At 38.6% G+C, this 27,228-nt stretch overlaps 1 protein-coding gene across 9 annotated transcripts in view; it reads left to right on the top strand.

Annotated features, from left to right (window-relative positions):
• plce1 (phospholipase C epsilon 1) overlaps positions 1-27,228 on the top strand; it is a 172,162-nt gene that overhangs the window by 82,699 nt on the left and 62,235 nt on the right. For all 9 annotated transcript variants that reach the window (XM_031905943.1, XM_031905947.1, XM_031905945.1 and 6 more), the window contains exon 4: positions 13,659-13,975. In XM_031905943.1, the coding sequence (XP_031761803.1) occupies positions 13,659-13,975 (317 nt within the window). The remainder of the gene's footprint in view (positions 1-13,658; positions 13,976-27,228) is intronic.

Genomic DNA, 27,228 nt, shown 5'->3' with positions numbered 1-27,228 from the left:
TAAATGAATCTATTAATGTATCTCCAAGTCTATCATAACGAAAGTTTTGTTTATTATCTTGGACTAGCAATGACTGAACGTTAGTCATACAAGGGTCTTTTCCTAAATATGCACCTGCACACAGGCAACTGTATGGGCTCCAGCCAGTTGCCAGTTTCATACAATATAAAGAGGGCTACTATAACATTCTTGGCCCTCATTTTCTACATTGCTCATAGAGTAGAAGTAAAAGATAAAATAAAAAATACTTGGTTATTGGTTCATTATTGTGGGTCCACCGGTGAATGATAACTAGACATTCCCTGGAAAGTCAGCCTATGGATAAGAATAGGCATAGACAACCTCACTCCAGCACACCAGCTGCTTCATAAATACCAGTCTCAGCATCCTCTGTCATCTCGTTTAGTGGAGGGATGATAGGATATGTACGTCTGCAAATGCTGCACTTTGGAATATTGTGTATCCCCGCTCTGTAGGCTCTTCCTGTGCTCCATAGAGGGCTGACAAATAGTTATGAATTCTACCGTTTGGACACAGTTCTCACTATTTGTCAGATACCCTACCTTTTGAAAAAGAAATGCATAATAAAATGCGTTTTTAAAAAATATATTGCAAGTAACAAACATATGGTATTTTGGTATTTTGGGCTGGTTTGTAATGCTATTGGGGTTACCATGATTCAGTTTTGTTAGACTGTAACACAAGGTATCTCAATGTGAATGACCAACAGTCCTTACTCAAGCAACTGCTGTCCTGTGTGCAATATCTTTTGTGAAGTAGATTATGCCTAAATAAAATTATAGGGGCCAAATCTCTCAACATTACCCTTTAAAAGGCATGTAAACGCTTAACCCCAATTGTTGCTGGATTACAAATCCCAACATACTCTATGTAACTCTGGCTCTATGTTCTTCCTTCCTACAACTGGAATTGAACTCATTTAACAGAGAACATCCATTATTTATTGCCTTTGATGCCTGAATGCAGTGAAATACTGGGTAGACAGAACTGGACTAATTTAGTTGACAATGTGCTGGTAAACTAAATGATGTCCCTTTAATTTGGACATAAACCTTCCCTAAAATGTTTCCTTTTGTCCCTCCTTTCCTTTCCAAAGTAGACATCCCAACAGAAATACAGATATGAACATTTATTTATTTAGTATTATCCCTGCCAAAGTTACATCAGTCATCACACAATTATCTGACCCAGGAGAGCCAAGTAAATGTTTATCAAGCAAAGCTGGGATTTGTAGTCCAGAAACATTTGGACGAAACAACAATTTTATGGAAAGTTTATGGCAGCTTTAAAGGAAATGCAAACAGTGTAGCTTGGCTGTGCATCAAGCAATTATTGCAGAATTATAACTTTCAGCAAACTCCAGTATATTAAAGGTGGCGCTTGTAATCCTACATTATAAGGGTAGTCTTCTTAAAGAGCAGCCCAAATGCAAGAGAATCCTCCAATGGGCATCCATCCTGCTCAGTGTACAAGTTGATTTCTGTGCTCTGTTAATGTGATTGTCATCAGAGGCACAGAATACAATATTTTTAAATGTAGTATTAGTTTGGTATATTCCCACTGGAGCATTCCCTTGCTCCTGTAATTCAGTTTGGTGTTGTTAGCTTATTCTAATACAGTGTTAAGGTCCCCATACACGGGCCGATTCTAGCTGCTGATATCGGCCCCTTAGGCAGCTAATTGGCCCGTGTATGGGCACTACCGACGGGCCTGCCCGGCCGATATCTGGCCTGGAATTGGCCAGATCTCACTCGGGCAGGTTAGAAAATCTAGTTGGATCGGGGGCCGCATCGGCCCCAGGGCCAAACGATCAAATTATGCTGGATTCTCCCAATATCCCCACCTACGGGGAGCGACATTGCCAAGCGAGCGGATCTGCCCGTGTATGGGGACCTTTATATGAATTAAGATGCTGCATTGTTCCCAGAAAACAATCCACCTATATACAATGTTTTCCACTCATGTGGCCAAGTAAAATCAGATGGTGACATGGTAAAAATTGTATAAAGAAGAGTAAATTTAAGAATCTAGCATTGTTGGTGCTGTACAGTGGCGTAACTACCATACAGCAGACCCCTGCTATGACAGGGAATGCCATGACCTGGGTCTGCTGTATGGTTTGCCATTCCTGGCTCCTCCCACTTGTTTAAATTTCCTGCTCGCTACAAGGAAGTCAGCAAGGGGCAGACAGGGGAGTGGTGAGAAAGGGGCTTTAGATCAAAGATTACCAGTGGCTGAACTTGTAAGCCAGGTCCCCCTTCTTCCCAAAGATTCATTTGCGGAGGGTCCAGCACTGTCAAGGTATGGCATTGGTGCTGTAGTACACCACCCTGCATGCTCCAACACTTGATTATTATATTATCATCCTTATATAGTGTAAATAGCAGAGATTGCATCACTAAGCACCAATTATAACTGATGACATTACAAAGCACCATACCATTTATAAGGATATAAGTTACACGCTCTGAGGATGCACTGGAGTAACAGGGCAGGGGAATCGTGGGGAAATGGGAAGGCTCAGGCTAATGAGCGGGCCAGAGCTGGGTATCTGTTAAAAAGGGGGTGATTGGCCATGGAGAGGGTCACGGAAAGGAAGAATTTATAGGTAGGGTTGCCACCTTGCAAATTTACTAGAAAAGATATTGCTGGTAAATTTGCAAGACTGGCCCTAGCTGGTGATATGCTGGCTAGACTTGTCAAACAATGGCTGGTGGGCAGACCTATTTACACATCACTCTACAGAGATTATACATCAATCCCTAACCCAGTGGATTTTATAATCATCCACACAACATAAACTACAGTCAGCTTAATCTGGAGTGTTTTTGTAGTGTGGTAGGGGTCCCCAGGGGAAACCCACCCAAACATAAGGGGAACATACAAACTCATTGCCCAGGTAGGAATTAATCTCAGGAGCCCAGCACTGCAAATCAGCCCTGATAGTTATATGTTGGATTATGCTATGAATTGTGGTGCAGCCAGGATTGGGTATTTCATGGCTATGGAAGGTTTACAGACCCTCTTTTTGATAATAATGTTTGTATGCAGGTTTAATTGTGAAAACACTCCCTAGAGAAAAAAAGCATATTTACAATGCAATTGTATAACAAAACTCTAATGGATTTGTTCACAGTAGGAAGCTAGCATACAATGCCATAACTACATACCATGAGAGAAAGATTTGTACTGTACATTTCATACATATCTTAAAGGAAAACAATCAGACAGAATTGCATAATAAGCTCACACACAGTCTTTTTATAGCTGTTACATTGCCTCTAACTATGCCTCAGGAGTGTGTGTTATTTTCTAAAAATAAAGCTTGTTGTATAGTCTAGAATTGATTAATATGATTTCTCAACAATTTATATTAAAGGAATAACAACACCATTTTGAAATTGCTGATAAGCCATCCCAGAGCCCGACATAAATATTTAGGAGTTATAGCAGGCTAATGGGCACTTTGACTGCTGAGCACACCCATAGTCAGAAGCAGGCAGCAATGCAAATTTTGTGGGCTCATTTTTGCCACAGGACTAAAAGTCTGGGGAACTGCATCCCTGACAATTGGAGGTTCAGTAAAAAAATCCCTTTCCTAGGATATTTGCAGAATTTAAAAATTGTGTTGGTGTTCTTCCTGCCAACATTCCCTCCCCTACAATGCGCTGCATGTTCTGAACATTCTGAAGAAGAATCACAGAAATGTGCAAAGCACTGTGGGAAATTAAGTTGTGACTGGACAAGAACTATTGCGACATTGTATTACATAGTAACATAGTAAGTTGGGTTACGTCCATCACGTTCAACCATAATGCCTATATACAGTATAACCTGCCTAACTGCTAGTTGATCCAAAGGAAGGCAAAAAACCCCATCTGAAGCCTCTCTAATTTGCCTCAGAGGGGAAAAAATGTATTAATGGTACATAGTTACAAAAAGCATTGAAGTGAATAGCAAGGGACAAACAGATATCGCTTTAAATTACATTTACAAATAACTTGAAAATCACTGAAAATTTGTAATTAATGTATTGCTTCAAAATCAATTTGCTTTTATTATGCAGAATGTTATATTTAGGTGTACAACAAGTCAGCAAGTCAAGGATCCTCTTCTCTGTTTCAATGAGATTCTTACTTCTTTGTTTAGATTATTATTACTGTAGGTATTATAGCGATACTGACATGTTCCTAAGAAAATGTCAGTATATTAGAGCATATTAGTAAACAAAAATCTTTGTAGCTGAAGTCCCCCAAAGCCCCCCCCCTCAATATGTAACACTCCGACATGGCTAAAGGCTCCTCTGCAATTGTTTCGGTAATGATGGGGGGGCGCAAAATCCTTCTATAGACTAATTACAAATGGAAACCATACTCAGGCGTATGGAAGAACCGCGCCGCCCCCCATCATTTTCTACCTCTTTTGGGGACTTTTGGCTATAAAGATTTTCCTGCCACAGCTCTTTACTAATACTGACATGTCTTCTGATGTTTCATTATAATATTGTTTTCATTATAATACTGAAAAAGAAATAGCAATCTCAGTGTCAGAAAACAGCAATCAGTGGAGTGTTCTTTTGCATCTATAATTGTGTTTGCACAAATGGGGTTTACATGCCCTTTAAAAAGTACTATATCTGCCCTGGTATTTGGTTAGAAAGTAATCTTGGTAAGCCAAATGTGCATAATATTTTCCCTGAGTTAAATTTCCTTAAGATGGCTGGCACACTGTAGCTCTGTAAGGCTAGCTTCTCGCTGGTGCATCCTCTTGTCTTTGTGCTTATGTTTGGGCCACCTACCTTGTAGTGCTTGGGATGGAATACAATGGGAATATTTAAGGAAGCCTTACATCTGTTTGAAAGATTCATGTGGTCTCTGTGCTGCAACCTGAACTTTATCTGAACTAATAACTTGCTTTAGCGTCTGTGTGGCTTGGGCATATGATTGGGAACCCTGTAATACCATTTCTCTGTGATGCTGTGCCAGCTCTACAGTGACATACAACAGACACACAGACTGCTGTACATTTTGTAAAATACCTCTGGAATTGATCTCTTATCTATTGTTTTGTGTTGAAAAGAAATGTATCCTAAATCAGAGACTGGGTTTCTTATCTTCTGTTCACACTGTATCAGCACTAACAGCACAAGAGGGCATGTTATTCTATGAGCTGAATAGAGCTTGCACAATTGCATGCAGTGTAGTATTTCAGAAAATAGGCAAATGGTAATCTATAGTGCAATATTTTTGCCCTTGTTACAAAACGATATTGCAAAACTGAGCTACATATTGTAATTCTATAGCTATATTAATTCTACAATTATGTTAACTGTACAGTGCTCTAAGTATAAATATTTGAAGTAAGTCATGGTACGTCAACTCTAAAAGCTGACCCTTTGTGTGCCAGCTTGTCTTTGATCATACGGCGCTACATGTTGCCAATAAACATTCGGCGTGCCATAGATTAAAGGGAAACTCTTGGTACTTTTATGTCGGGTGGGGAGACCTGCCCCCACACAAACCTGGATGTCAGCACTGAACTAAGGAAATCTGCCCCAGAAAATAGTAAAGTATAACTGCAGCACTACCAAAAGCAATTCAAAAGCACTTCCAATGATAGTCAAGCACAAGTCTCAGCCTTACTTTTTATTGGAATTATTGGGTTCCTTTTAATAATGTTGCCACTGAAATTTGCTGGAACCTGTAATGGATTTCCTTGCTTCAGACATGTGATATTCTGGTTTGATTGATGGAACTGGAACCTGGAATGGATTTATTTGGTTCAGCCATGTGATATCCTGGTTTGATTAATGGAACTGGAACATGGAATGGATTTCTTTGGTTCAGCCATGTGATATCCTGGTTTGATTGATTGAACTGGAACATGGAATGGATTTCTTTGGTTCAGCCATGTGATATCCTGGTTTGATTGATTGAACTGGAACATGGAATGGATTTCTTTGGTTCAGCCATGTGATATCCTGGTTTGATTGAACTGGAACATGGAATGGATTTCTTTGGTTCAGCCACGTGATATCCTGGTTTGATTGATGCTCCTTCCCAATGCCACCCTCCTTTTATTCTGAAAGATGGCTGCAATATGGTGTTGGATTGTGACTAATGGAAACAATTGTAGGTCGTGTTACAAATAAATAATAAGAAGATTAGTCTACAGCATGATTGAAAGGTATAAAGTAAAAAAGACACAATATCAGTGCAGGTGTTGGCCTCACAATAGAAGATATAGGGCTGTTCAAGTTACTGATGGCTCTTGCGATATACTATACACTACTTACCATTTATAAAATGATAGACTAATCTTGATCTTCTAAATGTAGAGAACAAAACAGTGCAACCAGTAATATATAGACTGGACTGTCACAGATCATGTAGAAATGTATTTGGAGAAAACTTTTGTTTTAATTGAGCTGCTGAAAATTATTAATTTACAGTAAATTTATTGACATGAAAAGAATTTAAATATGTGCTCATTTAGCAAGTGAAAACACTCAGGTGGATAAGAAAATAGCATAAAGTATGGTTATTACCTTCTGAGAGCAACCTTTTCAGGTCTTCAATGGTACATAACTAATAGCTCAATTAGGAGAAGCTGTCAAATGTTTTTATGCAGTCTATACTACACTCAAGTCTGGGGGTCTTAGCTGGCCATATGGCCCTAAGTATATAGATATAGTATATTACTATATTTTATTTAATTAAGGACGGGACAATTCACTATCCTCTATGCGCAGATCAATGAGTTGTGGTTTTAGGATTTTAGGATTTACTGGGGACATTTGTAGGGGCCCTTCACAAAATTACCAGGAGATTCGGTACAGAAATAAAGGGAAATTAAATGGGAATAACCCAGTAGAGTTCTGTATTTGCTTTGGTGGCACCCAATAAATCAAGATGGAGATTATAGACTTGTGTAAAGATTGTAAGCTCTACGGGGCAGGGACCTCTATCCTCTTGTCTCTTTGATCCTTAACTTATTGCAACTGTACCTTGTATTTATTTGTATTTATTATCTAACTTTGTATTTATCTATTATCTTAATAACCCCCTGTTGTATTAATCTATTCTACTATTCAGTGCTGCGTACATAAGTAGCGCTTTATAAATAAAGATATACATACATAAATAATAATAATAAAATAACACTTTTGATGCTATGTTATGGGTTAATGGAGTCAAGCAAATTTGTTCCTGGTTACTAAATAGGCCCTACTTTTTTACTTTCTTAATTTGTTTACAAGGAGTACAGAACTCTATACTGTTACCTCACAGAACCAAAGCACTGAGCTAGTAGAAATGGAATGAGCATATAAAAAGAAAACCACAGTAGAAACTATAGAATGGCCATGCTAGGGAAAATAAACCATGACTGCTGCAGCCAGAATTAAACTTTGTACTGATGAATGAACTGATAAATTATAATTCAACAGTTCATTGACTGGAAGTAAGAGCAATACGTAGCTGTTAAACACTCTATTGTATAGAAGGATGCCTGGATATCTGCTGTGGAATGTAAGCTGGATATAGTGAGAGGAAGAAACTCCCAAATTGCGCAAAGGGGGAGGCGCACTACTTGCTGTAGCAATAGCAATGGCTAAACAAGACCATACAATGCTCTTGCTCAAGGCAAAAAAAACCCTGTGTTGTATGAACAGCAAATGTTAGAAAGGACCTCACATAATAAGACAATTTATACCAAGCCGCTGACGTACTGGATACATCAGACTTCCTTATTGAATGAATACAAACCAGAATGCCAATGACAGTATATCAGGACAAAACAAAGGGGACTGGGTCAGAAACATGGGCTACAGCCACATAGACACAGACATGGACATTTGTGTGCAAATGTTTTGGTTTTAAAAACAGAAAAGTTGGTGGGTTTAATCCAGCATTTAATTATAGAAGTGGATGCACCTCACCCCCAGTGAATTAATATTCGCTAACCTTTGTTCCTGAGCTGGCGTGACTCCTGAATAGTACACTGTTCCATGGTACGAGTCTATAAGCACCACCAGGATTTCCCTGGTAACCCAGTAACCCTTTATGTCCCGGACACCACACATGCGCAGTAGAGAACAGATCGGAACTTTAACTTTATCATATTTACTCTACTTCACTCTCTGGGACTCTGGGGCATCAGGAAAATGACAGCAGTGTGGCGCTCAGGGAATAATAACTTGGGCCAGTACAGTTTTAGCAGTCAGCCCAGGGTGTAAGGTTACTGATTATATTCTAACTCATTGGTACCTCCCCAGTGAATATAACTTTAGTTGTCCTTTAAATTATCAGTACTGTTTTAGTAGTTTATTATAGATTTTTTTTAAAATATTGTCATATACAGTATGTGCTGTACTCTGTAGTCACTGAAAGAAAATCAAAAGGAAATGAAGAATTAAGAGGAACATGGCCCAAGCCTGAGAAGGGACCTGAAAGCACAAAATGACACCAGATCAGAGCAGCTTGTGCATCACTAGTGCCTCACTATTCTCTGCTCTGGTGGTTCTGATTTTTCAAACAATGTAGCAGAAACCTGTCATTTAACCGACCTGTGCAGAAGCAAGCAGGGCTGACAAGGCTGGCATTTTAGAAAGGGATAGCGAAACACTGCTTCCAGTTGCAATTATTTTGAATACAACTTTAAAATCATTCAAAATGTTATCAAAATTATATTGGAAAAAAACTTTACATTTTATTTTGGATTTGTCTTCCCTTTACATCGGCATCTTCAGTGCAAGAAAAGCCACAGTGGGTGTCCAGTACTCCATAACATTTACATTGTTTTTAAACAAATGTCTTCATCACCTGCAAAAATATAGAAAATACCCTTACGCCAAAGAGAGTGTGGAAATATTTACTTTTTTCGTAACATTCCATCTGCTGTGATGGCAGGGCCTGCTGGCAAAACGCCTGCTGGAAAAAGCTCCTTACTATATACAATACATTCAATATCAACTGTATCAGTGTAGGTATGGAAAGCTGTACCTAGCAATAGCTGTTAGCATCACAGCATCACATTTCATTACTGTGTTTTAGTTTTACTGGTCAAGTTTTATCAGCACACAGATATATAACAATATGCTTTTAATCAGTGGCCCCTTAAAGAAGTCACAACTAATAATTTATGAAAGCCTCCTTTGATGTTGGCATAAGAACCTGACACTGTATTCCTTTCAGTGAATGATAGAATGCTTGAGTTGTGTTCATTGAAAGAAAGGAGAAGCCTGCTAGTGAGCATGGTGGTATTGGCTGTAATTCAGAGTGCTATGTGTGAGGCCACTGAAGCATGCCTTTTTTGGAATTGCGTATCTAAGTAATAGAATATCCCACATAGCCAACATCATACGTACTGAGGGAAGACTTATCCAGGGGGCTCTTCAGATATGGTGCTAACCTCATAAATATGGTGCTCATTATTGAAGGGTATTGTGGTTTTACATAGGATTTTTACAGGCAGTCTGTTTCATTGTCTGCCTGAATGTGGCGTGAAGGTGAAAATATTTCTAATGTGGAATTATATCATCGGTCACATTACACACACATACACACACACACACACACACACAGCCTTTCTTGCCTATACAATGGCAATCTTCTTTTAATTGGGAATGATTTTCATAAACAGAAATGCAAACAAAATGCAAAACACATATAGAGAGATAAGCAATAAAAAGTAACAACAACAATAAAATTGTTGCCTCACATAGCAATAGTTTTTTTAATTTGCTAGACTTAGTGACCCCTAAGCTGGAAAGAGGCGAAAGAGGAAGGCAAATAATTAATAATGTTAACTTAAAGGTAAACCACCCCTCTTAATGATGGTAAATAAGGGTAATTAAAAAGGCTTTATAAATATTTCTACTTGCCCTTGTCACTACAAATATAAGAAGAAACAAAGGAGTTTTGCCCCAATTCTATATGATTTGATACAGGTCTAATACAATTATAATTTAAAGTAGGGAGTACATGTTGTAATGAGTAATGTAACACAGGAAACATATCTTGGTACTGATTCTAACTGATGTGTATGAAAGTTAAAATGTACAGCTATAAGATTTACGGTAGGTCATAAGACATGGGCAAAATGTTATGTTGTGTTACAAGTTGCTAGTATAAAATCCACTGGTGTAGAAGCAATAGTTTAGATTCTCTATCACATATAGCGGTTGATGTCTGCTATGGGTATTAAAGGACCATGAACACAAACTAAGAGACAATTATTCAACTTAATTGGCAACGGTTATTTTAATTTGGTATATGTAATGTGTTTTCTGTGAAGCAGCTGTTGTGCTTTTGACATCATGTTTGATATTGTTTGTGGAAACAATTATCTTGCGCCTGAATAAAATACTCTTGTTTGTTGGGTTCAGTGGCAATTTAGGTAACACATAATAGAGCACAAAAGGAAGTAAATATCTTTCCAGGCAATTTCACTGGTGACATTTCCTTGGGGCAGACATTGCTGTAAGGTAGATATAAGGGGCTGCAACATTTAGGCAACAGATGGAGGTAATGGGAAAAGAGCAGCTTCTTCTACCAACAAGAATAATCCAGGGGAATTGCACCTGTAAATCAAAAAGGGTTAAATCAGGTATCATCTGCTGCAGCAAATACATCTTTGTGGCTGAAGTGCCTATTTTAGCCTTATGCATCAGCCTTGTTTATAACATAGCTATTGCTCTGTAATCAAATGCTCCAGTTTAATAATACCCCTTTTGTTGGGCTTGCCTACAGAGCAAAAATCATGCATTCTGCATTACCTATTCATTGTAGCACAGCCCTTGCTGAAATAAATATGCATATTTTTCCTCAGACTTCTAAAAAGCAAATAATAACCATAATTGTCTTGAGTTTATTGTGAGAGTCTTATTCACTCACATAATTATCCATCTCATTTGCAGGTACAGTAACAGCAAGCGGTATGCTATAATATTCATTACTAAACTAAATAATCTGTTCTATATAACCTAAGCTGTAAACAGGTAGATAAAAAAAGAGTTATTATATGGAGCATTGTCTAAAAGTAGTTGGGTTTATGGTGTTATTTGCTCATTACAAAATAAAACATTTTAATTGAATGGGAACAGTACAGGAAATGGCCCTAAGCCTGTTGGTTAGTTATGGGATTTGTTTTTCATGCCATAGCAACACAAAAGCTGCTTTCCTGGTTAGCTACGGCTTATGTGGATTTCACTCTAATATTTGGAAGATCTTTTGTTTTGCTTAACAAGGCACTAATAACAAACTTGTTTTATTTATCTCATTTAAAAGTTTAGACAAATGGAGCACATTAACATTTGTTTTCTATCTTAGTTTGTGTGCTGTTATACCTCTATCTTCATGCTATAGCCACTGCTTATTTAAGTATGCATACCAAATAACCAATCATAATCATGTCTGTCAGTTTCCAGAGAAACTACCGGCTTGCTGTTAGGCTTTGGTCCTCTGCAAATAACTTATTGCTGCAATCCCTTGTATGAATCCACAAGGAAACAAAGTGACTTCCTCTGCACCTTGTAGGACAAATGTTAAACATTGTGCTTTTCTCTCCCAATGTTATCCTAAGTCATTTTTTGCATAATTACAGGGAGAATAACCCTAAGCACAGGAGCAGCTTTTAGGATGTGATGTAGAGTGAAACAGTATCTATTCCTTGCATGTATAGTAATGAGGCATTTGACTAGGATTTTATACAGTTTTGCTTCTTTGGGTTAGGATGTTACATTTTACACATTGTGGTTTCCTTTCCCAGGTCCTAAGTATTATGGATAACAGGTCCCATAACTGTACAAGGATAGGATCTATTATATAGAGTGCTTGGGCCCAGTTTTCTGGATAAAGGATCTTTCTGTAATTTGGATCTCCATGCCTAAGTCTTAAAAATCATTTAAACATTAAATAAACCCAGTAGGATTGTTTTGCCTCCAATATGGATTCATGCAGTTTAGTAAGGATCGAGTATAAGGAACTGTTTTATTATTACAGAGAAGGAAATCATTTTTATAAAATAGAATTATTTGCTTATAATGGGTTCTATGGGAGATGGCCTTCCCATAATTCAGAGCTTTCTGGACAAAGGGTTTTTGGTAAAGGATCCCATACCTGTACTCAATAAACATTATTATTAAGGTTTGATGTCAGATTTTCCAGGTCCAATAAAAGTGCTGGAATTTTGCTGTAATTCTAGATTTGATTGATTGTTAAAAGAGACTGATAATAAAGTTTTATTTATCAATAATTATCTAGAATATTGATTCCATTTGTAGATGGGAAAAGACAATATTGCTCCTTTAGTATCCAGTGAGCTAAAAGTAAAGGTGGAAGAATTTATGAAGGAATAATGTTCCCTAAGGCTGATGCCACACGAGGCGTAGGGCTTAATTTTCGGCAAGCGTTTTTCCGCTTGCCGAAAATTTCAGCCCTACGCCTCGTGTGGCATCAGCCTTATTGCTGTATGTTCATAGCTGTGCAGTTCAACCCCTTCGGTGGCAAAACCATTTTTTTTTCTTTAGTTTCTTTCTAAACAGTTGAACCCCATGGCCTTAACTAGACCATTTGGACAATCCTAGGGTCGTGAATGCCAGGCATAGCTAAGCACATAAATAGAACTAAATCTATGCCCAATACCAATATAACTACAAAAAAGTCAGAACATGAAAAGTGATACAGTGTACTGAAGGTGACCCATCACATTGCGAAAACTTTAGAAAAATCCAATTAATTTATAAATGTTAAGAATACAAATCTAAGCACACAGAAATATTGATCATAGTGTGCAAGATCATACGATATATATTGAATGAAATGTATTTATTTTCTTCTGCTCCTATTTAATACAGTTCCAGTCTTTCCTTCAACAGTACATTTTTGTTAAGGAGCTTTTAACCAGACCACAGTTTGTACTATAATTAACTCAGTGAAACCTGTTTCAGTCCGACACAGATTTCACTGGCATTTGTTTCTCCAAAGATATACTTAAATCTGTAGGAATCTTTAATCGGATGGCCAGCTCCTGCAACTGACAGTTTTTCTTGTGTACAAGATGCCTATTGCAGTGCTTTACAATAACTCATATTAAGTTCTTAAATATATTGTTTTTATTAATATAATTGCACTAGAACTTCCAAGTGATTATTGTTTAGTATCGGTGTCTGTATTTGTACACGTTTCTTACTAAAAAAAAAAGCCATAATAAAGTCTTATATATATATGGTGTTATTCTTCCTCTTACTAAGGCTCATTTAAAGCAGAGGGAATCCAGGGAAGAAACCCAATTTTGTTAATGAAATGGAAATTTTCATGGCATGCACTATAGGTTAGGCTCATACATGGGAGGCTGAAGATCAGTGTGAAGCAGGGTTTTCCCAGCATATGTTGAGCCAGGGATGTGAATTCAATTCATTCAAATAATCCTAAATATTTGAAATCCTTTATTCTATCATTGTACCAATTATATCATTAAAATGTCCCCCTTTCACCTTGACAGTTTTACCTTGCATGGGCAAATTTCACCTGTGGTTGATTATATCAAGTCACTATAACTATATATGTGACATAAAATTCCAAAGAATGTAGTACTGTAAATACAGTATATATATAAATATATGTATCTTTTTTTAGAACGCCATCCGTGTTCAACTATGGCAACATCAAGTTCATCACCGGCCAGTGCAGCTGGACTAAGCAAAGAACTGGTGGATCTTCAACACCTCATTCAGTTTCCAGAGGAGATTGCAAGCATCCTCACAGAGCAAGAACAGGAGATTTACCGGAAAGTGTTGCCTGTTGACTACCTCTATTTCTTGACCAAAGATCTTAGCAACGGAGAATGTGACACTAACCTGTCAGATATAAAGACATCACTGTCCGCTTCACTAAGAAAACTAAAGAATGGAGAGCACGATGCAGTGGAAGGACTTGTGGCAAGATTTAATGAGGTAATTTGGGATTAGAAATCTCATTTTAAGTTTACCCCATTTTGTGACTGTTGCTCTTATAGTATTAGTACCTGGGAGCAACTGTATTTGCTATTGAAAGTAACTAATGGCAAGGTTTATGAATGAGGGTGGACAACAAGAGAAGCTTGGAATTCACAGTGAAAATGGATAATGAGCGAAGAAAGAGTTTCTAAAAAGCTAGAGAAAAAGAGATGTGCTTGGTGGCATACATTGAAGTATGTTAGTCCCTTTCTAAGGGGCAGATTTATTCATTTTTACGCAGTTGCAATTTTACCAAATCAAATTTGTATAACTGGAAGCCAATAGGAAGTGTAACTTCAACTTTTAAACAAAATGTAACTGCATATTTTTTCACTATTGCCAGATTTTGTCCATGAGAAAATAAATAAATTTGCCCCTTTGTGTCATAGTTTAGTAATATAAAGATTTGTAATATAGTAAGTGAAATATATTGCAAAACAAATTGGCACGATTACCATTTTCCCATATATTTCTAAAGTACAGCCCCTTTCCTAAAATTCCACTATGATTGCACCTTCTTGAAACCAGGTGCAAAGCAAAGTCTTATACCTGACAATACATCTGGTAGCAAATTGCATGTAGCTGAGTCTGTGACAAAGGAATGGAAGGAAACAAACGGTAAAACCAGTGTCTCTCCTGTTTAAGTAAAGATTTGTGTGTATTTCCATGGGTACTTCCTCTCACAAGGAATGCCATCTGTGAACGTCCCTGTTTACACATTTGCTGGGGAATTTTTAAACAGAGCATCATGCTTTTGTTGGCTTCAATGGGTGAGCGCTTGATGATTTTTCTGGCTATACTAAGAAAAAAAAATCTGGCCTATTTACTCCCAGTGAACCACAGGGAGTTTTGGGAAGACACAATACAGTTATATATGGGTAGAGATTTACTGCTTTGATCTTGATAAAGGTTGTTTCAGAGTGCATTAAAGAGTAGTTTAAAATTACATAATGCCCAGCACAAAGGCTTCTTTAAATATGTGCACAAAACCAGTGCATCTCTGACCTAATAAATGCTTGCCTATTTCTCCTAAGCCACAAGATCAGAGGTTCCCAACCTTTCTTACTCATGAGCCACAGTCAAATGTAAAAAGAGAGAGCAACACAAGCACCATAAAAGTTCATGGAGGAGCCAAATAAGGGCTAAGATTGGCTATTAGGCAGCCTCTATGCACACTATCAGCTTACAGGGGGCTTTATTTGGTAGTAAATTAAAAAATAACTACCTGGTTTGGGGACACTGGGAGCAACATCAAAGGGGTTGGTGAGCGACATGTTGCTCACGAGCCACTGGTTGGGGATCACTGCACTAGATATTAACAGCTTGCAGGTAGGAAAGGCATTCAAAAACCAAGCTACGTTCCTTGAGCTTTTCTCATTAATGATCAAGGCTCACTGACTTGGACAAGTCATATATTCTTTATAGCATAGCAATTCCCCACAACGTCCCCCACATTACATAGTGTTTTTCCTGCACACCCATGTCATTGCAGCCACTGCAACATGTTGTTCCTCCTGCTAGGAGCAAGCAATGCAGAGTTTTTGTTCCTGTTTGTAATTCATATGCAAACTGCATCTGATTGGATCCACACGAGCAGAGCATGGCCATTCTTTTACATGCGCTCCATTTCTGGTTGATACAGGTGGCACAAATAATAGCATATGGCCCCAGGGCACAATGGGAACCCCATACTGATCAATGCAAGTACCGTTCTGAACTGTATACTGCATACTGTGTCTCAGTCACCATTAAAAAAGTTAGTCCCAAGAAATAAAACACACTGCCCTTCCCTCTGTTCGTTTGCCCCTTCCACCTCCAGCCTCCAGTACCTTTCCTCAGGGGGACTCCACACCCCCTGTCAAAGGGCTTAGCCCAATGATACCAGACTTGCCCTTGCTCTTGAGTCTCTCCAAACAACCTTCAAGCATGAGCTTGAAGCACACCAGGGTCCTCAATATACCCTGAACTAAACACTTGGGCCCTAAATTGTGGTTAGCCACTGAGGTGCTAACTTCTTCTTTCTCTTTGGTGGGGCACCTTCTGCCAGTACTAACTGTCCTTGCCTGACTCACATCTGACTCACATTCTTAAGATGAGCTCTTAAGAAAAACTAACCTTAATTCTTGCTACCCTGCAATACTCCGGTGTCCTTTGGGCCTACTGCTTCTGCTGCAGTTGTTTCCCATTGCCCAAAGACAGCCACGCCCAGTATTATTCTCCTTTAATACACCCTTCTAAAACTTCTAGGTGTTTCCCTTCTCTCTAGCACTAGGTGCATCAATATAAGATGTTGCATAGGGCCCGCACAAGTACAAAGTAGTTATTTTGAGGTACGAGAGCCAGTATATCTGTGCAGAACTGTGACATTGAGGGTTCTGTGCTGACTTTATTTGACTAAAGCTATTGGGGACACTGGGAAATGTAGACCCAGCACAAAGACACATTAAACATTATTAAAAATAGATAGAAATTCAGGAATACAATATTCGTGAGTGAGTCTGTTTTGTCTTTCTAGAAGTCAGTCATTTCTAAATCCGCTGAGCCTGGGAAGATTTGGCAGAAACAACCATAAGGGAAATCTACAATCCTGCAATCCTTTATTGGCTCCCACTTCTCACAGTCTCCATGGCTGGCTGGAGACTGATTGCCGGGCTCTTGATATAATTTGTGTATATTCTTTAGCTGTAGTTTTGCCAAACTGGCTCTCCTGCTGCAGGAGTAACACAAGCTAATGGGTTACTCATCACTAAGGCTGTGTGACAATGTTTGTTACCATTTATTATAAATTTATAGTGTGAGTTAGCCTGACAAACCTCCTGAAATGTCATTGAGGAAAGGCAGGAACGCAGGGCCACACTGTTTTTTTTTTTAAAGAAGCTTAAATGTTTGTAAGTTAGTTTAATTTAATGAAGAGTGAGCTAGAATATAGGAACACATACTGTATGTACTGTATGCCCTTTATCTGTAAGCATTAGTATCCCTGCCAGTTACATGGGTTACTATCTGTCCAGAGGTTCTGTCCCTGGGGAGACAGAGATGAGAAGTGGATGCACCCCTGATGACTCTCCATCCCTGTTCTCCATAAGTGAATGAATTAAAATCAAGTGAGGTTTTGTTTATTTCAGAAAAACTCAAGGAACATACCTACTGTATCTTTGTAAATAAAATATAATTGTTTGTTGATAATGGGATGTACGTGTAATGCCATAATATGTACATTTTCTCCTTCCCCACTAGTCCTGCTGCAACTGGGTACAAACCTTCTGCTTCCCATTTGGTATAGCACTACAGGTGTGGTATCTATCAGCCAGAAACCCCTTATCCAGAAAGCCTCAAAATATGGCAATACTAGTTCTATTGTAGGGTGTTATTTGAATAAAAAAAATCCTTTGACTAATTGTTTTTTTCTCTCTTGTAAATAGACAGTGCCGTATATTTAATCTTCAGTAAATATACTTATCCATTTTTTTTAAAGGACATCTAAAGCCTATTTAACACTGTGCTGGCATTTAACTTGCCTCTCTCCAGGCTTCCCTGGTGCTGATTATTGTTGGTTTGCACAGTGGTGGATTAATGAGATGTGAGATCCCTAGGCTACACTTTCCATGGGCCCCCCTTCTAGGCTACTCCACTACCAACAATTATACAAATATACAACAATTAACTTTTATTAACTATTAGAAGTCATTATTAGTAAAATAATGTCCCTGGCAAGGGCCCATTGTACACTCTCTGAATCTATATTTCACAAACAGTAAGTTACAGTTAATAATGCACGTGCCTGGGAGAAGGGAAAACAGTAGGCAGGCAATGTAGGCAAGGAAGAAGCATGTATGTGTGCGTGCCTCTGTGCCCTCTGTACAGAGATGTACTTTATAGGGGTTATGCTACTACATTACTTACATTACAGCTTATCATAGGCTAAAGAGAAGATGTGTATTGTGGATATGCCATTTTAGGTTCTGAAAATTCCCATTGTGTCTTAACTTTGCAAAGTTAAGACTCAAAGTCCAGCTACAAAGGCTCTAGGTTGCTATGTTTAACCTTAAGTGATTTGTGATTAGTTTGCCTCCTGTATATCTAGAGCACATTAAGCTTTCTTTCTTTAGACTTAGAAAAAGTTATATATAAAGTACAAAATTGTCTTGTGAGAGTATTTTATAACATCCATAAATATTTGTTTGAAAGTGTTGCCTTCGCAGAACATAGAGCAAAAGTCCATGGGCTTAAGTTAACTGGCTTCTGTTTGCATTGGTTACTATGATGTGTCAAAGTAATGTACTACTGTGCTTTCCAAAGCCTAAGGGCCGTGACACACGGGGAGATTAGTCGCCGCACGACAAATCTTCGTTGTCGCAGGAGATTAATCTCCCCGCAATGCCATCCCACCAGTTAGAATGTAAATCGCCGTTGGGATGGCAAATTGGCCGCAATTTGCCGAAGTTAGCTTGAGAGGAAACTCCACCGACTTCGGCAAATCGCGGTGCCGCGACTAATCTCCCCGTGTGTCACAGCCCTTAGGTGGATACAACTCACTTCTATGTTCTTCTTACTAGAATGTAAGTAAAGCAAATAAGAAATGGTCCTAATTGAAAGGACACCTTAGTATGATAGCAGGGGATATAATTATCTTATAAAGTGCCAATATGTTACATAGCAATAAACAGAGAATTTTAAATCACTGTTATCAGTTCCTGCCATATACAAGCTAACAATCTAATCACAAACACAGGCACCTAAGGGCTGTGGCACACGGGGAGATTAGTTGTGGGCGATTAATCTCCCGGATATGACATCCCACCGGCGAGAATGTAAATCGCCGCTGGGATGGCATACGCCTCGATTTCGGCAAATCGCCGGCGCCGCATATGCCATTCTTGGCGGTGGGATGTCATATCGGAGAGAATAGTTGTCCGGGACAAGGGAGATTTGTCGTGGGCGACTAATCTCCCCATGTGCCACAGCCCTAAAGGTGGCCATATTCCTTTTGTACGATAATAAGTGCGTGTATGGTGGGGTATAAATGTGACAGATATCAGTAAAAAGACTTGGATATTGGTTGCTTCATTGATTGGGCAGGACTGGATACTTTGCTCGGGTGCCTTTGAAGGTGCCCAAACATCATAACAAGTTAATGCTGAATCGTCAGAGGGGGTAAAGAATTTCTTTGTTTTTACCTGCATATGTGACAATTCAGCTCCTAACCTTAGTAGAGTGGATTAACAATCTTTCCTATGACCAATGGTTGTGGGAAAGATCATAAGTGTTGCATATTTGGCCACCTTAAGGGCCAGTTTCATCAGAATCCACTTAACCTATCAGTATCTTTTTCAACTTTGTAAGAAAACCAGAGCTAGGCTTAAGCGGGAATGCATCAGCTGACCTAACATCTACATGACTGCCTGTTTGCTAGATGCTCAGATATGATAAAATTCAGCCAAATCTGAACAAAAATTAGTGGAAACCAAGGCCATTCTAACTCCCAGATCTGCTGCTGATGGCAGGTGACTTTTTCTGTTTGCAGTCTAGACATGATGACTACAATATACTGGGAGTGAAGGGCAAGTTATCAAAACTACCTACAAAAGATAATGGTTTGATCAATGGACATTCCCTGGTCCCCTGTTTGAGTACTAATTTAGTATCTAAGCTAGTGTATATATTTTCAAAAACAGGAGGTTTTAGTTATAAAGTTATGATCATAAAATTGACAAGCCACCATACCATGTCAAGGTGAACCCCATATGGTGGTCCTAACTTTTTAGCTTTGGTCATTTTTCATAGGCTGGCACCTCCCTGCATGGTAACATTTCTTGGGATGTGTCTCTTGACCAAGGGATTGTTTTCACAGGCTTAACCCACCCTTGCTTGTGGTTATTAAAAGAGATATTGGCCAGACCGCCACCCACCCAAACTATATAGATAGATAGATAGATAGATAGATAGATAGATAGATAGATAGATAGATAGATAGATAGATAGCATCAGTAACATCATTTATATTGTCTATTCTCCCTTGATGTTCTGCTAATTTTACTGACAGGCTTACAAATATATCCTTATAGAGCAGGGATCCCCAACCTTTTATACCTGTGAACCACATTCAAATAGAAAAAGACACGCATTTTATAAAAATAAAAAACACACACATTTTATAAAGTTCCTGGGGGTGAAAATAAGAGCTATAATTGGCTATTTGGTAGCCCATCTGTGGACTGGTAGCCTATAGAAGGCTCTGTTTGGCTTTACACTGGATTTTATGCAACCAACACTTGCCTCCAAGCCAGAAATTCAAAAATGAGCACCTGCTTTGAGGCCACTGGGATCAACATCCAAGGCGTTGATGAGCAACATGTTGCTCACGAGGCACTGGTTGGGGATCACTGTTATAGAGGAACAGATTGTAATTTCTAACTTTGTGTGTGATTACACTCTGAAATGAAAAATAAAAGGAAAAATAACTTTGTAGCCTGTAAGATATGGTACATCATGCTCTGTTATATGGATCGCTTCTTTAGTCGTCCATCATAGGCGGATTTTCAATAAGACTAGCCTAAGCCTCCCCAAACCTGCTTGGCACCTTACATTAAAAAAAAACAAAAAAAAAACTCACTCCGTTTCTGCACTGTTCTGAAGCCTTTAACTTCAGGGAAATCTTGCATTCCTCTTTCCTGCAAGCTCTGGTTCTGTTGTAATCAGCTGTGCTCTGATTGGATCTTTCTTCTTGAGGCTTCTCCAATCAGAGCACAGCTCTCTTGACAGACAGATGTATGCAGGGCTGGGAAGATATTACAAACTGAAGGCAGTGCAGAAATGAAGACTGATAAGAAGGATCTGCAGGCTGTAAACTTTACCTAAGAATCTTACCAACTCTTTTGCTACATATTTCATCACACTGGTACTATACTGTAGATGTTCTAAAGGCTGACTCACTAGCTGAATGAAATCGTTTTTTTGTCACCTGGCATCTATAATATCCCTATTACCCTTGTTCCAGTCCTAAATTAACTCTTTCCCTGTGAAAAAAAAGCTAGTTGTGCATTTATATATTTTGTTGTTGTTTTCGCACTTTTTTTCTTACTTTTGGGAAAGAAACCAATGCTGTGTATCAGTGCCAGTGTTATAGTGCCAAGGCCTGAATATCTGCCATCTGTACCAACTGTGTCTCACTGTGTATAATGTGCTGGTTTTGTAAATACGGACTGTATATAATGTGCTGGTTTTGTACATACAGACTGTGTCTCACTGTATATAATGTGCTGGTTTTGTACATACAGACTGCGTCTCACTGTATATAATGTGACTGGGACATAAAACTAAAACACATTTAAGTTAACTGATCACAAACTCAAATGGATGGAGAACCCTTTATAGAAGTGTATGTATAAATACTTTTTCAGCCTAAGCATTTTAGAGTGAAAAAAGCTCTCCCACCCGCACTTTTGCACAGTATCCCTGGGAGTCAGTGGGAACAGCAAGAGGTAGTTGGGAGGTTCATTTTTTACACCAGCAGCGAATCCACTAAGTCTCACATTATCTGTAGGTTTCTGTATGGCCCATCTTTAGCCTCCCCCCCAAAAAAAGTCACCCTCCCCCTATGTCGTCCATATGTTTAGAATTCTGTCCATGCCAAAAGCCTCTCCCCTGTTTTCCAGTTAAATACTAAGGGGACAAATAAACATAGAGATATAAACCACAGTTTCTTTCCACTTTCCTTTTTTCTGTAATTAGAGAACACTTTTGTAAATCCTTATATAAAACATATTAAAACATGTACTAGATAAATTCCTGTTTACACCATTTCTTTATGGCTAATTTTTTGGAAGGAGTAAAGCTGTTCATACAAGGGATGACACTAGCCTTTGCCTTTGTACGGGTCCAAAAATTCTGTCAGACAAAGATCGGCTGTTGTAATAGAGTTATCTTCTGATGGACTTGCATAGACTTGCATACATCTAGTTGTAAAAAGAGTATTGTTTATACGGATGGTCTTAAGTTATGGTTTTAGGTGAAGGCTGAAGAGAGATGTGTCCTTGAGTCAGGGTTGGACATATGTATGTACTGTATATGTATATATATATGTAATTCTGCCCTTCATCAGATGAGTTACTAGCCTCCCTCTTGCATTGCCAGTGGCCACATCTCCTTTAACTCTGGCCCTGAAATTCTGTTTTTAAGTTTTCATTAGAAGTGTTATGCCACCTATAGATTTCTGTTGAAATTGTACCCAAGTCACACAGCCGGATTTCTTCCCTGCAAGTTCTCCACTGCAAACTCTCTGCTATGTGAGTTCTTGCCATATTTGTCTGAATAGACCAAGACTCAGAGGTGTTTAAATCCATCCAATTGTCAGTATAAATATTCTTCTCCTGCTTATAGAGGGATGGTTTATGCCTGTGTATAACTTCATCTTTGTTTACTACTGTACACAAAGTCTCTACATAAGAGGTTTATAGATGGGTGGGCTACACTATAGGACAATTCCCATCAACTTTCTAAACCATGTTACACCAATAACATATACTTGGTTTTATATCTAATGGTTTTTATAGTGATGCCTGAATGTTAGGCTCCCTGATGGGCCGAAGGCTCTATTTAAAAACTTGTATCTTTTTCTACCCCTATGAGGTAGAACAGAAACTCTTGGTTTTAGAAGCACAGTTAGGATATGTGGTAATCAGAAAATAGCAACTGACCCAAATGGCCCACAGTGTTCTCCCCAGAATAAATAATTATGTGCCGCCCCCACGTCTCCCACTCTAAAAGAACATATTTTACAGATGCCAATAGGATTGGATGCTCTTGTAAATACTTTGCACAGTCCTGCTGGCTTCTTTACAGTGTGAGGTGGGGTTGAGAGCGGAGCTAGCAGCTGAGAAAAAATGGTGACTGAAATGCCCAACAAAAATCTTGGGTACAACATTGGAATTATTTTCTTGGGTAAAGCTTACCTAGGCCTAGATTGAGATCAGGTATGGGAGTATACAAGTTAGTGTTCTTGTTGCTCATCACTACAGGCCAGTTTTATGATCTGGAAATTTGAGGGCAGTTGTGTAAGGGACAATCAAAATTAAATTTTTGCCTTAGGTTTACTGAATGGTTCCTAATAAGGAACACCATAATATTTTACCTTCTTTGGTTTAGTTAAGCATACAGCTTCTCCTATTTTGTAAATAGCCCATTTGAAATGTGTTATATAGAAAACATCAGAAGCCCTTCCTTAATGTAATGTCATGTGATCTCTATATATAACCATGTGTTCCCCTGGAATTTCATAGTAGTGATTCCCAAGTACCGGTAGCTTTCCTACTCTGGGGTTTCCTGAACCATAATTATCAGCATTATATTCAGCTTTTGGACTTTCTATCCTATGTGCATTCATTTATTGGCATTAAGTTAATAACCCAACCCTCTATGGGGTTATAAACCATAGTTTCTATGTAACTGATTTTACCGCATAAGGAAGTCATGTCTTATCCTTTATGAGTCAATGAGAGTTCTTAAAAACAAAACACAATTAATGGGTTCCTTCTAATTTAGTGTGACCCCTGCTATGTAATTCCCTTCCCTTAATTAAATTTCTTTCAGAAGGATAATCCAGATTAAGGAGCATCATATTATTGGAACACTACTTAAATAAATATAATTTATAACATGCATTGATTTTGTAACTGTGCAGCTAGGATATACTGCTGAAAGAATCTGGGATACAGTACCTTTACTTCTTTTTATTTTCACTTTATTTTAACCAGCTTTAAGTAAAGTAAACAGGGAGGCTGGACAACCCACATACCCAGTTGCCTTTACTATATGAGCACAGAGAAACACTTATGTTTTTTAATTTAAAAAGGAAACAGAGTAAGTTTTTGCTTCCTTCTGGTGCAGCACAGCATATGCATAGCCTCTGTCAGCACACAGAATGCTGAATATAAACTGGGTTTTTTTCTTTAAAAGAGAAAATATTCCAGACAACGTTGGGCACTTTCACTCTGTAGATGCAGAAGGCCATTCACAGATTAGAAATAATGATATTTTATGGTGTGAAAATAAACAGAAGATGCTTCAACTCCTAATGGTTTATCTTTAACAGGTAAATAGGAGTTGGTGTTATAGTATTCAGGATATAGTGACTGCATATGGCCGCTTGTCCTAAAACTAGATTGTGGGTAAGATTTATAATATGCTCAAATGACACTTTGGGGTAATGTTATAACAGGTTGCTTCTTGTATAGTCACACGGAGCAACCAATTGGCAGGTAAAATGAACTTGTTACTTGTTTGAAAGCAATCATGTGCTGTTGTGGGTTTTCTGGAATGCTTGGATTTGGGCTTTTCCTTATAAGGGGTTTTTCTATAATCTGGAGCCTCAAGGTTCCTAGATTCCTCCAGTAGGTAGAATTTGATGGTCACCTGATTAAAAGCAAACATCTTATTGGTTGCCATGGTTTACTGCTACTGGGCAAACTCATTGCCTTTTATTACATTGCATGAGGTTTAATATACCCAATAGGGTTGTTTTGGCATTAACACGGATTTATGTTAGCTTACTTAACATAAATTATGGCTACTATTTGTAAAAGGAAAAACAACCTATATCAAATGAATCATGGTGGTACAATGGTTAGGACTTCTGCCTTGTATCACGGGGTCCTGTGTTTTTATTTGCATCTCATGTATGGGTGCTCCAGTTTTCATCTGTGTCTCAAAAATATGCAGGCCAGTTTATTGGTTTCCATACAAAAAGGAAAAAATGGTCACAGTGTGAACACAATAAACACCATGCACCTGAGCAGGGAATAATAAATAATCTCTATAAAGTACTAGAGAATATGTTGGTACCATATAAATAAAGAATTGTTTGTTTAAATAGAACATTATGGGAAATGGAATTTCCCTATTTAGGACCTTTCTAGATAATGGGCTTCCCTTAATGTGGAGTCACATTTTGCTAGTGTATATAAGATGCATATACAAGATGGGCTATTGCATGCTTCCCATCTTCTATTTACCTTTAATGGTTACTGCTGGTCTGTTCAGGCTCCCTACTGCAATATGATGTGCTGAATGTGTGAGAAATTTTGTGTTATGAGGCCTCCAAATGGATATCTTGATGGACAGAGTAAAGCTGCACTCTTGAGACACAGGAGTGCCATACACATATTTATATAATTTGACATCTGTTTCACTGGAACTGGAAAAATAAATTACAACATACATAATGCTGTGTTCAGTAGTCTATATCTTGTTTTTGGTGATTGGAGCAGGGGTCACAGAGACAGCAACCAGCCCCCAGCGCAGTGCATTGTTTTCACATTCCCCTATTATAAGCACAGGGGCACCTGTCAGGAACCCTAAACTGCTCTGACACCCACCTGTGCTCAGACAGAGACATCTCAATAACGGGCTTCCTACTGGGCTAATTCTAACCCACACTGTCCTTCAAGAAAACAAATTATGCTTGGGATTTTCTTGCTTTCCCTGTACTTCACTATACTACATGAAAAAGAAAACCTAAAATAAGCTAAGGGAGGCAAGCTGACCTACATACTTTTTATTTTTAAGACTGCTATTTATTAGGACAAAGAGAAACATTTTACTAGTCTTGTAAAGTTTTGACAACATCTATGAAACCCACATTGAGAGTTCAAATAAATTCTTTGTATTTTGACAAAGAGAAATGAGGCATACGCATAGTGTGTACTTAAGGGTGATGTCCTATGGGCTGATTACTCGCCCGCATCTCAGCTACCACGGGCGACTAATCTCCTCAAAATACGTTTCCACCAGCAATAAAGTGAATTGACGGTGGAAAACATTTTTCATTTCTTTGTTTTTCTAAAGTTTCCTGCAATTTGGGAAAATATCACAATTTCAGGAAACAAAACAACGCATGTGCCTTTCCTCCACCAGTTCACTTTTTGCAGAAACGCATTTCAGGGAGATTAGTTGCACTCCCAAGCTCTGCAAACTAGGCATCTCAAGCATAATTACAAATGCATCCATAATAGCCAATGAGAAGCATCCTTACCAGTGCTAAATTGGTCATCTTGTTGTTCTCTACTATATTATGATGCCAGTATTACAATGTACTCAAACTTCAGAAAGGCAGATATCATTCTGTTAGGCCATGAGAGCTCGAAAACTTCCTTTTCGCCTTCAGCAATTATAGCCTGAAACCTAGAACAGAAAGTTAACTGTGAACAGGTATGCAAGATTCTCGTTGGAGAATACTCTTGCATCAGTTGGGGTATTGTCCCTAGGGGAAAAAGTTTTATTGCACATTGTTGTCAGCAGAATCCATCTCTGTGACTGGCCGGCTACAGATCCCATTGATAATATATTGGAGAATCCTGGGAATTGTTTCCCATCAATATTTGGGTCCATCACTGAATAATAAACAAAAAAGTGGTTTCCAAGTTCTCGGTAGAGATGAACTGTTCGGCGGCGAACTAATTTGCGCGAACATCGGGTGTTCGCAAGTCCGCAAATTCGCGAACTTTTGGCGATGTTCGCCATTTTGGGTTCGCCGCGGTTTTTTTTGCGCCGCGTTTATTCGCCTCGGTTTTTTCCGCCGCGTTTTCTCGCTTTGGTTTTTCGCCTTTGCGTATACATAGGAATAGCTTGCGTTTTTTTTTTGGCGTTATTTTTTTGCGTTTTTTTTTGGCGTTTTTTTTACAAAGTATTTTTCAGAGAAATTTTTGCCCTTGATCCCCCTCCTGCATGCCACTGTCCAGGTCGTGGCACCCTTTAAACAACTTTAAAATCAGTTTTCTGGCCAGAAATGGCTTTTCTAGGTTTTAAAGTTCGCCTTCCCATTGGGGTTCGCGAATATTCGCGAGTTTTGGCGAAAGTCCGCGAACGTGTTCGCAAACATTTTTGGCAATGTTCGCTACATCCCTAGTTCTCAGAGACCAGAGGCCCAAATGATTGGTTTCACATAATCATCACATAAAACCACTAAATGGCACTAAATCCTCTCTTCTGACTTTTGATTACAGAGTAACAAGCAAAAATGACAGTTACGAGGAATTTTGTGCATCAGTTTTAAGATGCCTACTTTGGATAGCTTTGGATAGCTAGGGGGTGTCAGCTTTTTGGATATGTACTTTAATAAAAGGACCTTGTTGCTTATTTCCTTTTTGCAGCCATAATTTATGACAAATATTGCCAACAATATCTCCAACAGCAGAGACAAAAATCTTTTCCTTTAC

Source organism: Xenopus tropicalis, chromosome 7, assembly GCF_000004195.4.
Source record: "Xenopus tropicalis strain Nigerian chromosome 7, UCB_Xtro_10.0, whole genome shotgun sequence".
Taxonomy (NCBI): Eukaryota; Metazoa; Chordata; class Amphibia; order Anura; family Pipidae; genus Xenopus; species Xenopus tropicalis.
This window is presented reverse-complemented; position numbering and strand designations above follow the sequence as displayed.